This window comes from Loxodonta africana, chromosome 12, assembly GCF_030014295.1.
Source record: "Loxodonta africana isolate mLoxAfr1 chromosome 12, mLoxAfr1.hap2, whole genome shotgun sequence".
NCBI classification, from domain to species: Eukaryota; Metazoa; Chordata; class Mammalia; order Proboscidea; family Elephantidae; genus Loxodonta; species Loxodonta africana.
Genome location: NC_087353.1, coordinates 91,961,885 through 91,974,752, shown reverse-complemented (window position 1 = coordinate 91,974,752; position 12,868 = coordinate 91,961,885). Strand labels below are relative to the sequence as shown.

The 12,868-nt window shown below is 57.2% G+C and overlaps 1 protein-coding gene across 1 annotated transcript; it reads left to right on the top strand.

Moving 5' to 3' along the window:
• Positions 1-1,549: 1,549 nt before the first annotated feature.
• TMEM184A (transmembrane protein 184A) lies at positions 1,550-12,818 on the top strand. The gene is made up of 8 exons (XM_003416493.3): positions 1,550-1,870; positions 7,638-7,803; positions 8,433-8,523; positions 8,898-8,973; positions 9,332-9,423; positions 9,575-9,744; positions 10,221-10,415; positions 11,150-12,818. Exons 1-8 carry the CDS (start codon positions 1,643-1,645, stop codon positions 11,374-11,376), a joined length of 1,245 nt encoding a protein of 414 aa, XP_003416541.2. The 5' UTR covers positions 1,550-1,642; the 3' UTR covers positions 11,377-12,818.
• Positions 12,819-12,868: the final 50 nt, after the last annotated feature.

The window sequence follows — 12,868 nt, the reverse complement described above, 5'->3', positions numbered from 1 at the left end:
TTTATTTTAATTTAGGTGAAATTTGCATAACAATTTACCATTTTTAAGTGCACAGTTTGGTAGCATTTAGTACAGTCACAATGTTGTGTGACCCCCAACTCTATCAACTTCCAGACGTTTTCATCATCCTCAGAGGAGACCCCATACCCATTAAGCAGTCATCCCCTCAACTCCCTGACCCTGGCCTCCAGCTTGGGGTCAGGACTGTTAAAGCCTCCAGCTGGAAGGACCCCCCCTTGCCCCTCGCCACCAGTCTCTGGGGCCCAGGCAGCAGCTGCCTGACGGTCTGGCCCAGGCAGGTGAGGGCACCTGGTGACCAGCAGGTTCCTGGGAGCCAGCTGCCGCAAAGCAGACAGCCAGGAGGGATAGAGTGTCAACAGTGGGAGGGGCCTGGCTTCCGAGACTCCTCCTCCTCGGCCCTTCCCCAAGGACTTAGGCCAGCAGGCCAGCTGAGCTCAGGTGGGCCGGGTGGACTGTGTGGGAGGCCGGGCGGCCACGAATCCTGCCCTGGGCCTGGTAGGAGCTCTCAAGGGAGTGGCCTTGCCCCACCCCCAGAGGGGGGCTGGCAGTGGTGAGCTACGTGGCCACGTGAATGCCCAGCTAGGCTCCCTGGGAGGCTAGGCCTCCAGAGGAGCTTCCTGCATGCAGAGGTAGGCGCTGGGCCCTGGTCAGAGGGGAGGAGGCTGGGATAGGGCTGAGAGCTTGGGAGAGGGGACGTGGCAAGAGCCCCAAGGACAAGCGTCCAGGCTACAGAGCCGGGCTCCCATAGGCCAGGCTCCCAGAGGCAAGGCTCCCAGAGGCTGGGCGTTGGGGGTGGGCTGCTTTCCCCTCATGTCTGCTGCTGTGGGCAGTGCTGACCTGGGCCACTCCCTGGACCTCACCTGGGCAGGCAGGGCAAGAGGGGCTCCCCCACTTCTCATACCTGGCTTAAAGACAGTCCTTGGCCCCTCAAAAGTGGGCTCTGGTTCCCTGGGTGGTACGAACAGTTAAGCTTTTGACTACTAGCTGAAGCTGAAAGGTTGGCAGTTTGGACCCCCCCAGAGGCACCTCGGAAGAAAGGCCTGACAATTTGCTTTTGAAAGATCACAGCCTTGAAAACCCTATGGGGCAGTTCTACTCTGCACACATGGGTTTGCTATGAATTGGAATCTACTGGACAGCAACTAATAACTACCACAAGCCCTGGACATCAGATGGGGAAGCTGGCTTTGCAGAAGGGGAAGCTGAGGCAGGGACTACCCTAGGCCACACAGTCAGGCAGCTAATGTCTGAGCCCTGGGAAGGGTGGGGACTCTCCTGGGCTGGGCCTTGGTGCTAGGGTTTCTGTGAGTCAAGGCCCCTGAGGGCTGCCCAGGAGTTAGGGCAAGGGGCTGGGTTGGTCATACTCAGAGCAGCCACTGGGGATGTTCAGGGTATATGGACTGGGACCTAGGCAGAGAGGCACCCTCTCTGCCAGGCCGTGGCTGTGGGGGCTTGGTGGGCACGACCTGGTGGAGGACATCTGCCAGCCTCCCCGCTTCCCCCTATTCCATCCCCATCCTATCTCTGCCTCCCGCCTCCCTTCCTTGTTTCCTCCCTCTCCCTGGCTGGTTCCTGCTCCAGCGCCTTCACCTTTGCCCTCTATCCTCCCTCCCCTCTGCAGATGAGTAATGCCTCGGAGCTCCCAGGCACAGCTGCTGCCTCCCTGCTGTCGGTGACCTGGCCACAACCCAGCATCCCTCCAGTCACACCCACTGTGCCTGCTGGGCCTCAGATGGACCGTGTGGAGAATGGCTCCCAGGGGGCTCCTAAGCTCTTCCTTACCACCTCACTGGCACGTGGTATCTCGGGCATCTTCGTGTGGGCTGCGGTGGTGTTCACCTGCCACCAGGTAGGCCCTTCCAACCTGTGTGCCTCCCTCCCTCAGGACCCTGCTTAACCTGGGGCCTGGCTGAGTGCTGCTGGGTTGGTGGGTCCTTCTTCAAATGACCACCCCCAGTGTAGACGCCTGGAGGTCCAGATGGATGGAAGGGACAGTGCTCAGAGGCACTCAGAGGAGGGGACACAGCAGGGGCAGTGGAGGTGGGCTTGCTCCAGAACACAGGGTGTGGGAGCTGGGCCTGAGGAAGGGCAGGGGTCTGCCGGGCAAGGGGGAGAGCATTCACTCAGGCTGGCTCACTGGCCTCCCTCTGTCCACTGAGGTCCGAGTGCATGTACCCATTTCATTGATGAGAAGCATGAGGTCAAAGGTGTTCTGCAGGTCCACATAGCCAGCAAGAGAAAGGGCCTTCTCTCTCCATGGATGCCGCATCCCCACGAGGGCTGGCCAGGGCCTGGACATGGCCCTGTGGGAAATTGGGAGCCCCACAAGAAAGCAGGGAGCAGGGTCCCCAAGCTTGGTTTGAGCGGACAGGGCTCCAGGAGGGGCTTCCCCCTACTCGGAACTCTCTGTGGGCGGCCAGGGATCCCTGAGCCACACACAGCCCCCTCCGCCCGGAGCAGCCTTCAGCTGGGGAGACAGGGCAGACCTCCAGGGAGAGAGGTGGCATACACAGTGGCCAGGAAGTTCATCGAGTGAGCAGACAGGAAGTGATGCCCACGCTCAGAGATCGGCAGGGAGGCAGGGGCAGGGGCAGGAGGGTTCTGGGAATTTGTGGAGGAATGGACAGGAGCAGGGAGGACGTTCCTAGCCAGAACAGCATAAATAAAGGTAGGGAGGGCAGTGGGAGGCCAGAGCACATGTGGAGGACAGGGTGTGGACCATCAGGTGGAAGGTGTTGGTCATGGGCAATCAGGTTGGAGAGAAGCAGAGCAGCTAGAGCAAGAGGACTTGGATGTCAGCGTAAGGAGTTGGGCCTTCAGTTCATGGGTGGGTGCTGTGGAGCCAAGGCAGGCTGCTGAGGGAGTGAGTACAGAGCTGTGCTGCCCTTTGCGATGGCTCACCTGGTGCCTGCATAGGGGGATTGGTCAGGGGTCCCTGGGGGCAGTCAGGGGATGGCAGGGACACGCTGAGCCTGAGCCCCAGAGGCTGCCAAGGGGGGGAAGGTAACAATCAGACACCCCTCTCAGTAACAGCCACCTACTATGTGGGGCCGACATGACAAGAATACAAGGCAGACATGACAAGTGCTTAAGGGTGAGCCAGGCAGAGCAGTGTGGCTGAACAAGGCCAAGAGGACTTCCCGGAGGAGGTAGCATTTGAGCTGTGTCTTGCCAAAAAAAAATAATAAAACCCGTTGCTGTTGAGTCGATTTCGACTCATACAGCCTGGCCAAGCTGCCCTGAAACATGGACAGGTAGGTTTGACAGCGGGAGGTGTGTTTGAATCTGCAGGGAAAGCAGAGCGTTACTCTAGTGGTGGGATGCTGTTAGGTCTGGTGCAGGCTTGTGATTTAAGGAGCAGCAAGTTGGTGGGGAAGGATCCCTGATGGTGCAACGGTTAACCACTCCGCTGGAAACTGAAAAGTCGGAGGTTCAAACCCACTCAGCAGCTCTGCGGAGGAAAGACCTGGAGATCTGCTCCCGTAAAGATTGTTGTTGCTAGGTGCCGTCAAGTCAGTTCCGACTCATAGCGACCCTACGCACAACAGAACGAAACACTGCCCGGTCCTGCGCCATCCTCACAGTCGTTGTTACGCTTGAGCTCATTGTTGCAGCCGCTGTGTCAATCCACCTCGTGGAGGGTCTTCCTCTTTTCCGCTGACCCTGTACTCTGCCAAGCATGATGTCCTTCTCCAGGGACTGATCCCTCCAGACAATATGTCCAAAGTATGTAAGAGGCAGTCTCGCCATCCTTTTCTCTAAGGAGTGTTCTGGTTGTACTTCTTCTAAGACAGATTTGTTCGTTCTTTTGGCAGTCCGTGGTGTAGTCAATGTTCTTTGCCAACACCACAATTTAAAGGTGTCAGTTCTTCTTCGGTCTTCCTTATTCATTGTCCAAATTTCACATGTATATGATGCGATTGAAAATACCATGGCTTGGATCAGGCGCACCTTAGTCTTCAAGGTGACATCTTTGCTCTTCAACACTTTAACAAGGTCCTTCACAGCAGATTTACCCAATTCAATGCGTCTCTTGATTTCCAGACTGCTGCAACACCATTGCTCTTCAAGTTGTCATTCCCAGCATAGTAGACTATATGATTGTCCGATTCAAAATGGCCAATACCGGTCCATTTCACCTCACTAATGCCTAGGATATCAATGTTTATGCCTTCCACTTCATTTTTGACGATTTCCAACTTTCCTAGATTCATACTTCGTGCATTCCAGGTTCTGATTATTAATGGATGTTTGCAGCTGTTTCTTCTCATTTTGAGTCGCGCCACATCAGCAAATGAAGGTCCCGAAACCCTTACTCCATCCATGTCATTAAGATCGACTCTACTTTGAGGAGGCAGCTCTTCCCCAGTCATCTTTTGAGTGCCTTCCAACCTGGGGGGCTCATCTTCCAGCACTATATCAGACAATGTTCCGCTGCTATTCATAAGGTTTTCACTGGCTAATGCTTTTCAGAAGTAGACTGCCGGGTCCTTCTTCCTAGTCTGTCTTAGTCTAGAAGTTCAGCTGAAATCTGTCCTCCATGGGTGACCCTGCTGGTATCTGAATACTGGTGGCATAGCTTCCAGCATCACAGCAACATGCAAGTCCCCACAGTACAACAAACTGACAGACACATGGGGGCCTGTAAAGATTACAACCTAGAAAATCCTATGGGCAGTTCTACTCTTATCAAATCGACTCAGTGGTACCCAGTAACAACAAAGGCAGTAGGGGAGGAGAAGCTAAACAGAGTCCTGGGTTGGAGGCACTTGGTTTCCCCACTTGGCGTCCCCTGAGTTCTGTAACTCTGGGACCAGCTGCATGTGTGTGCGTGCGTGTGTGTATAGCCCAGCTTGCTACAGTTGTCCAGCCTGGACGGGGGTACTGAGATTCCTTGGGCTTCAGCTTCCGACCCTCTCCGTCTTCTTCCCCTGCGTCCACATCCAGGCCCTCCGTGGGGTGAGGAGTCCCAGACTCTCCACACATTTAGAGCCAAATGGGACAGAGGGGCCCAAACGGTCCCTTTAGAGATGGGGAAATATAGGCGGGAGAGGTCAGCAGCAGGACAAGGTCGCCCAGCTGGGCAGAGCCAGCCCGAGGTCTGCTGACACCAGTCACACTGCACCCCTCCACTGCACCGCCCAGCCAGGAGTGAGTGCTGATAAGGAGTAGTCTTATCAGTCTCTGCCTCCACCACCCCGGCACGATGCACACACGGTCACCTTTGCCCCCTCCCCACCTTGTCCACACAGCACCTCTTCAAGGAAGCCTTCCACATAACCCCTTGGTATCCGTGAGTTCGACCCCCAGCTCCTCTTCCTCTTAGAGACCTGGCCATTGTTTTTGTCAGAAACACAGGCACTGTCGAAAGGCTTAAAGATGAAAATGATAATCACCCACGTATTCCCACACAGGATAAAGACACTGATTTATTTCCTTCCTTCCTTCTTGCCTGCCTTTCTTCCTTCCTGCCTGCCTTCCCTACTTCTTTCCTTCCTTCTTTCCTTCCTTTCTTTCTTCCTTCCCTCCCTTCTTCCTTTTTATTTTCTCAATAGCTTCTTTTTTTATTATGGTAAAATATATCTAACAAAATTTGCCATTTTAACCCTTTTTAAGTGCACAATTCACTGGCATAAACTACACTCACAGTGTTGTATCATCATCAGCACCGTATTTCCAGGCCTTTTCCATCACCCCAAGCTCTGTACCCCTTAAGCAGTAATTCCCCATTCCTCCCCCACCAGCCCCTGGCAACCACTAATCTGCTTTCTGTATCCATGTGCTTGCCCGTTCTGGAGATTGCACGTAAGTGGAGTCCTACGGTATTTTTCATTTTGTGTTCCTCTCCAGGAGCCCTGGTGGCACAGTCATTAAATGCTCGGCTGCTAAGCAAAAGGCTGGCAGTTCGAACCCACCAGCTACCCCACAGGAGAAAGACGTGGCAGTCTTATAGCCTCAGAAACCCTGTTGGGCTGTTCTACTCCGTCCTATAGTGTTGCTGTGAGTTGAAATTGACTCGATGGCAATGGATTTGGTTTTGTTTTGTTTTGTTTTGTTTTTGGTATCCTTTCATCTCTACCAGAGCTCTAGTGGCACAGCGGTCAAAAGCTCAGGCTGTTAACCAAAAGGTCGACAGTTCGGCTCCTTGGAAACCACATGGGGCAGAATCAACTTGACAGCAATGGGTTTGGTTTTTTATTTTGTTTTTTTCATCTCTACCATGCGTTTTAATGTATTTGGGATCCTACTTGGCTTGTCATGATGGCCTTTAAATGTTGTATTATATCAGAGCATCCTCCCATGTTATTTTCTGGACGTCCTTTTTATTGGTTGTATAATATTCCTTTTCACGGCTGTACCACACATAATCAGTCTGACTGCACCGCTGGGCACAAAGCCCCTTATAGCTTTTCACTCTGTGTTGTTATGATGAACACTCTTGCACACAAACATTGTTCTTTACTTCTGAATATATTTGTTCCGTGGGACAAATTCTGAGGAGAGGTGAGAGGGCATTAGCCCTTTTGATGCCCACATATTGAGATGCCAAATTGCTTTCTGGAATGTCTGTGCCCATTTAGGGACCATGGTTTGTTCCTCTTTCTCTCCCAGGGTCTGACCCTTAGAAGACTCCAGGAGATTCTTGTTGAATGAATGAATGAGCAAATGAATGAATGACTGTTCCCGTTTCTAGCTTATTTGTTAAGAATAGAAGCTATTTCATGCCCAAAGAAGGTCTTTATAAAGAACACAAACCTACAACAGAAAAAAATATTCTCTCTACTTATAATTGGTGGTTCAGTGGTAGAATTCTCCCTTCCATGCAGGAGACCTGGGTTTGATTCCCAGCCAATGCACCTCACGTGCAGCCGCCAGCCAACCGTCAGTGGAGGCTTGCATGTTGCTGTGATGCTGAACAGGTTTCAGCGGAGCTTCCAGGCTAAGATGGACTAGGAAGAAAGGCCTGGCAATCTACTTCTGAAAATCAGCAGATGAAAACCCTGTGGATCACAAGTCTGTTGTGCAACAGATCACAGGGATGGCAGAGGAACAGGCGGGGCTTCATCCCATTGTGTATGGAGTCACCATGAGTCGAGGGCTGACTTGACAGCAGCAGCTAATAACAACAACAAATAATAATAACAAGCAGCTCATTGTAGAAAACCTGGAAATATGGGAACATATAAGAAAAAGAAAGGAGCCCTCGTGGTTCAGTGGTTAAAGCACTAGGCTGCTAACTAAAAGTCAGTGGTTCTAACCCACCAGCCACTCTGCGGGAGAAAGATGTGGCAGGCTGCTTCGGTAAAGATCTAGAGCTTTGGAAACCCTCTGTGCAGTTCTACTCTGTCACGTGGGGTCGTTCTGAGTCAGAATCTACCTGACTCCACACAACAGCAACATAGGAAGAAGCTAGAGGTCCTTGGTGGCCTGCCTCCAGAAGGAAGCTCCCCGTGGCTTGTTGGGGGCACCCACCGCACCCCATCCTTCCTCACACTCTGGGCTGACGTACCCACATGGGGTAGGAGGTCAGCGTGTGCGTGCTGCCCCCACCTGACAGGAGAGGGCGAGTGGGGGGGCCTGGCGCCCACACCGAGCAGCCCCTGCCCCACCTCTAGATCTACCTGCACCTGCGCTCCTACACCGTCCCCAACGAGCAGCGCTACATCATCCGTCTGCTCTTCATCGTCCCCATCTATGCCTTCGACTCCTGGCTCAGCCTCCTCTTCCTAGGGAGCCAACAGTATTACGTCTACTTCGACTCCGTGCGGGACTGCTACGAAGGTGAGCGCCGGCCTCGGGGCAGCCATCCTGGCTCCAAGGCTCAGGCTGCAGCCCAGAGAGTCTTGAGAGAGGCCCAAGGTGGGGCCGCTGAGTAGGGGCTCCCAGGGTCTCAAACACTTTCACTCGTGGGCCAACTCGCCAATGCCAGCCCTTAGGCACCCCTATCCTCTAGGCCTGAGTCTGGATCAGTGAGCCCGTCTGGAGGAGCTGCCCTGGTGGCAGGGACCGTGATGGCCCTAGTGGCATTCAATGGGGGAAGGGCTCCAGGCAGACTGCCCAGAGGCAGGATAGTAGGAAACAGGGTTCTGGCCAGGGGGAGTGGGCTCTGAGAGCGACCCCCAGAAGCAATGATGGGGTGCAGGCTTCAGAACAGGTGGGCACCTGCTGCCCAGGGTGGCTTGTGGTCAGAGAGCTGGAGCTAGAGGGCCCTGTGGAGTGGCTTGACCAGGCATGTCTCCTCCAGGGCCTCAGTTACCCCTCCATGAAACAGGCTTTCTCAGGTGGCCGGTCAGGGTTCCCTGTGGCCCTGGCAGAGGAGGGGGTGGTTGGGGGCCTCCATGCAGGATAGTGGTGCCCCATGGGTGGTTGTGGCTCCCTGGCCCCAAACTCACTGTGCCCCCTGTCCCCAGCTTTCGTCATCTACAGCTTTCTGAGCCTCTGCTTCCAGTACCTGGGCGGTGAGAGCGCCATCATGGCCGAGATTCGAGGGAAGCCCATCAAGTGAGTGCCTTGCCCCAGAGCCCTGCACGCTATGAACAGGGCCAAAGTTCCACCAAGCCCCCCAGGACCCTCCACACTGGGGACAGGGATGAGGGCCAGAGTGTCCATTGAGCCCCGCCTGGACCCTCCATGCTGGACACAGGCACAGGGTGCCACGTGTCCACTGAACCCCACCAAGGCCCTCCACATTGAGAACAGGGACAGGGGGTCAGGTGTCTGCTGAGTCCCACCAGGTCCCCCTATTCAGGTGACAGAGACGGGGATGGGAAACCAGGGCTGACTATCTGCTGAGCTCTACCAGGGCCCTATACATGCAGCTGGGGCTGGAGGGCCAGGTGTCTGCTGAGCCCCTCTCAGGCCAACCCTGCCCCCAGGTCTAGCTGCTTCTATGGCACCTGCTGCCTGCAGGGCATGTCCTACTCCATTGGCTTCCTGCGCTTCTGCAAGCAGGTGAGTGGGCCCTGTCCACGCCCACCTGACCACTGGTTGGAGTGGGTGAGGCCACACTCACGCCAGCCCTGCTTGTGGCTGGCTCATTGCTGGCTGTTCCATCCCCCTTCCTGGACCCATCCAGGGGTGGGGACCATGCCCCCCACCCACACTCACCCTCCCACCCCCTATGCCCACCCTCACTTCCCCACCCCATGCCCAACCTCACCCTACCCTGTCCCCCATGCCTGACCTCACCGCCCACTTCGTGCCGCCCTCACCCCCCTCACCACACCCTGTGGCCGACCTCAGCTCCGCCTACCCCATGCCCACCCTCATCCCTCCCACCCCTGTGCACAACCTAATCCTCTGCTCCCAGGCCACCCTGCAGTTCTGCATCGTGAAGCCCGCCATGGCTGCCCTCACCATCATCTTGCAGGCTTTCGGCAGATACCATGATGGGGACTTCAAGTAAGGTCTGGGCACTGCTGGGGGACCCAGCAGTAACTGCCCTGGCTCAGAGGGTGGAGGGAAGGCAGTCACTAGGCAGCAGGTGACGCCGCTGGTGTGGGGTGGGGAGGGCAGTGGGGGCGCAGCCGCCTGACCCTGTCCACACCACCAGCATCCGCAGTGGCTACCTGTACATCACACTGGTCTACAACGTGTCCGTTAGCCTGGCCCTCTACGCACTCTGCCTCTTCTACTTCGCCACCCGCGAGCTGCTGCGGCCCTTCGAGCCCATCCTCAAGTTCCTCACCATCAAGGCTGTCATCTTCCTCTCCTTCTGGCAGGGTGGGTGGGACAGGGAGGGCGTTCCCTGCTGCGGCGCAGGCCAGTCCTACAGCCCCTCTGTGCTGGGCAAGTGGGAGTGCCCCGCAAACGCCTGCCTGTGGTCAGTGGGTGAAGGCAGGCAGGGGTGCAGGTGGGGAGGCGATGCGACCGTTCCAAGCCCGTTCCTGCCAGCCCAGGCCAGGTGTGAACACACAATACTACAGACAAGAAAGATCGCTGGGCAGTTCAGGGGGCTGAGGGTGGGTCCTGGGGAAGCTCTGGGCATCTGCCGGGTTAGGACCCGGGCTTTGGGGCGCCCATCCCTCAGACCTTTAACTCCCCTCTGTGGAACAGAAACAGATGAACCAGTGTCCCAGGGCCCTGAAGACCCTGCGGGGTGGGGGTGCTGCCCCAGGGCAGCTCTGTGGAAGCCAGGGCGGGGGCCTTGGCCCTAGTCAGTCCTATTCCAGCCTCCTGAGTAACCTCCCCTCCCTCAGGGATGCTGCTGGCCATCCTGGAAAAATGCGAGGTCATCCCCGAGGTACAGGCCATCGATGGGAGCCGGGTGAGTGCAGGCACTGTAGCCGCTGGCTACCAGAACTTCACCATCTGCATCGAGATGCTGTTCGCCTCTATCGCTCTGCGCTACGCCTTCACCTGCCAGGTGTACTCAGAGAAGGAGAACTCCCCAGGTATGCCATGATGGGGAGCAGGGAGGGGTGGCCCTTCATCAGGGAGGGAGGTGCAGCCCGTGATGGAGACAGGGAGGGCCAGTGATGCGGGATGGAGGTGCGGCCCATGATGACAAGGGCGCAGGGAGGGGTGGCTTGTAATGGGGGCAGGAAGGGGGGCAGTCATTCCCTCCCCAGCACCATACCTTGCTGGCCTGCATCAACACACTCAGTGCCTGCGGAAGCCATGGGCCTGTTTCCGGAGCCCATGGGATAGCACCTAGATGGGCGGGTGACCATCCTGGGGCATCCTGCCTAGCTCTGTGTTGGCTTTCCACCATTGGGTGGGTGGACTTGAGGCAGGAGCCCCCCCTCCAGGTGAAGGGTCTCGGGCAGCCAGCCAGGCAGGCTGGCAGCACAAAGCCAGGGTAGGTAGTGAGGAGGGGTCAGAGGCCTGAGGGCCCCAAAGCAATTGGGTCATCAGCGCCTGGACACGCAGCTGCTGCCACTGCAATGCTGGACCGGCCCGCCTGGAAAGCCAGGGCCGGCAGCTGAGTCCCCTGAACGGCCTGCTGGGCGTCTGCCAGCTTGGAGAGGCCAAGGGCGTCAGGGCCCCCAGGCCAGAGGGAAGGCAGGAGCTGGCCTGGGCCCTGGGAGATCGGTGCCTGAGCGCTGAAACTGAGGGCTGGGGTCGCCCTATGTTCAGGGACTGAGTTCAGTGGCTGCCCACCCACTGGCACCCCACCCACCCGCAGTGTCCCCAGCTCCCATGATAAGCATCTCCAGCGGCCTCAAGGAGACCATAAGCCCCCAAGACATCGTGCAGGATGCTATCCACAACTTCTCGCCCGCCTACCAGCAGTACACGCAGCAGGCCACGCAAGAGGCCTCAGGGCCCAGCCCCCAAGCTGACCCAGCCAGCTGGGGCAGGAGGAGCCGAAGTGTGGAGAAGAGGATGCTGATCCCCGCCGAGGACCTGTAGGGGGCCCCTGGGAGGAGGGACCGCCCCCCGCCACCCTCTTGCCGAAAGCCCACTCCTGAGCCTACCTCCAGCCAGGGACCCTCGGGGTCAGACGTCTGCCCGGAGGGACCATAGTCCCGGAGAGGCGTGGGAGCAAATCCATCAACCAGGGGAGCACTGGGCTCCCTGGCTGTCAGCACCAGGTGACCACTGTGGGGCCGAGAGCCGGCCTGGCCCCTTGTCCCTCGCACAGCAACCACTGCAGCCCCTGGGGCTGCACAGGAGCTGAGAGTTGGTTGCTTACTGCAGTGTGAGTGGAGCAGATTCCAGGCAGGGCAGCTACACAGGACAGGGGAGATCCCAGAGGTGCGGACTGCCCTGGGGAGTTGGACCCTGGCCCCACTGTGACTGCTGAGGGCCGGGCAAAGGGTGCCTCACTGCACCACATGCCCCAGAGCCCTGGTAGCCCCCCACCTGCAGAGGGGTGGTCAATGAGGGTCTGGGAAGGGGCCCATCTTTGTAGCCAGGGCAGCACTTCCAGGGAGCAGTGCTTATTCAGGTATAAATGGCCTGGCTTCTAACAGCATGTGTGGCTTGTCTCTGCAGGCTCCTGGCCTGAGTGATGGGCTTCTGTGGGGTGGTCAAGAGAGGCCTGGTGCTCTGGGTCTTTGTGGCTTGGGGGAGGGAGTGTCCCATTCCCCTCTGGGGAGCAGGGGGTTGACAGCCAGTCAGTCAGCTGTGCACTCCTCTGAGCAGGCCAAACGGCATGGACTATGAGATTGGAGCACCCAGCATGGCACTGCCTTGAGGCCTTTGGCAGCTGGCATCTACTAAGCTGTGCGCCAAGGATAGTCCCAGGAATCTCCCACACTCAACCTTGATAAGCCTCACCTAGTCCTGGGAAGGAGGCCGGGCCTGAGGTCACAGAGCCCAGTGCAGGGCTAGGCTGGCCTTGGGTAAGGTGGCCACCCCCCACAGCATGCTCCTCCATGGACGTCTCACGGACAGATGGCCCTTCCTCCCTTCTGATTTCTGTCCAACAGAGCGAAGCCATGAGGGTAAGCGCCATGCCCCATGAGGGTGGGTGACAGCTGAGGACGGGCTCTTACCTGGCCACCCTGCCCTGACCATGCCTGGAGAGGGGTGCACACACGGGGGACAGAAGTGGCCCCAGGGTAGGTAGGACCCTGCTTCTGCCAACTTGTCTGACTCAGGTTGGCCTCAGTGTTCTCATCGGAAAAATGGCCCAGTGGATGGACAGTACCCCGTGTTTCCCACAAGAGGGTGGGCACACAAGGGAGCCCGAGCCCAGGGGTTCCAGTGGACTCCTGTCTGGACCTTACTCCTTGAAAAACAGAGGCCCACCACACAGAGGCTAGGGGATGGGGGCCAGGGTGTCTCCATCTGCGACTGTCGGGACACGGACTCACAGCCTGGGGGGGGGGTCCCTCACAGGTGTACCCGCCCAGATCCCCACTGCCCGGTTTGAGGGTGGCAACCGGGATCAGGAAGG

Bases quoted from the DNA above. Each gene is read 5' to 3' on its own strand.
- TMEM184A (XM_003416493.3), top strand. From the start codon at position 1,643: ATGAGTAATGCCTCGGAGCTCCCAGGCACAGCTGCTGCCTCCCTGCTG. The intron at 1,871-7,637 runs GTAGGCCCTTCC...CCCCACCTCTAG, and splicing joins TGGTGTTCACCTGCCACCAG to ATCTACCTGCACCTGCGCTC. The intron at 7,804-8,432 runs GTGAGCGCCGGC...CCCTGTCCCCAG, and splicing joins CGTGCGGGACTGCTACGAAG to CTTTCGTCATCTACAGCTTT.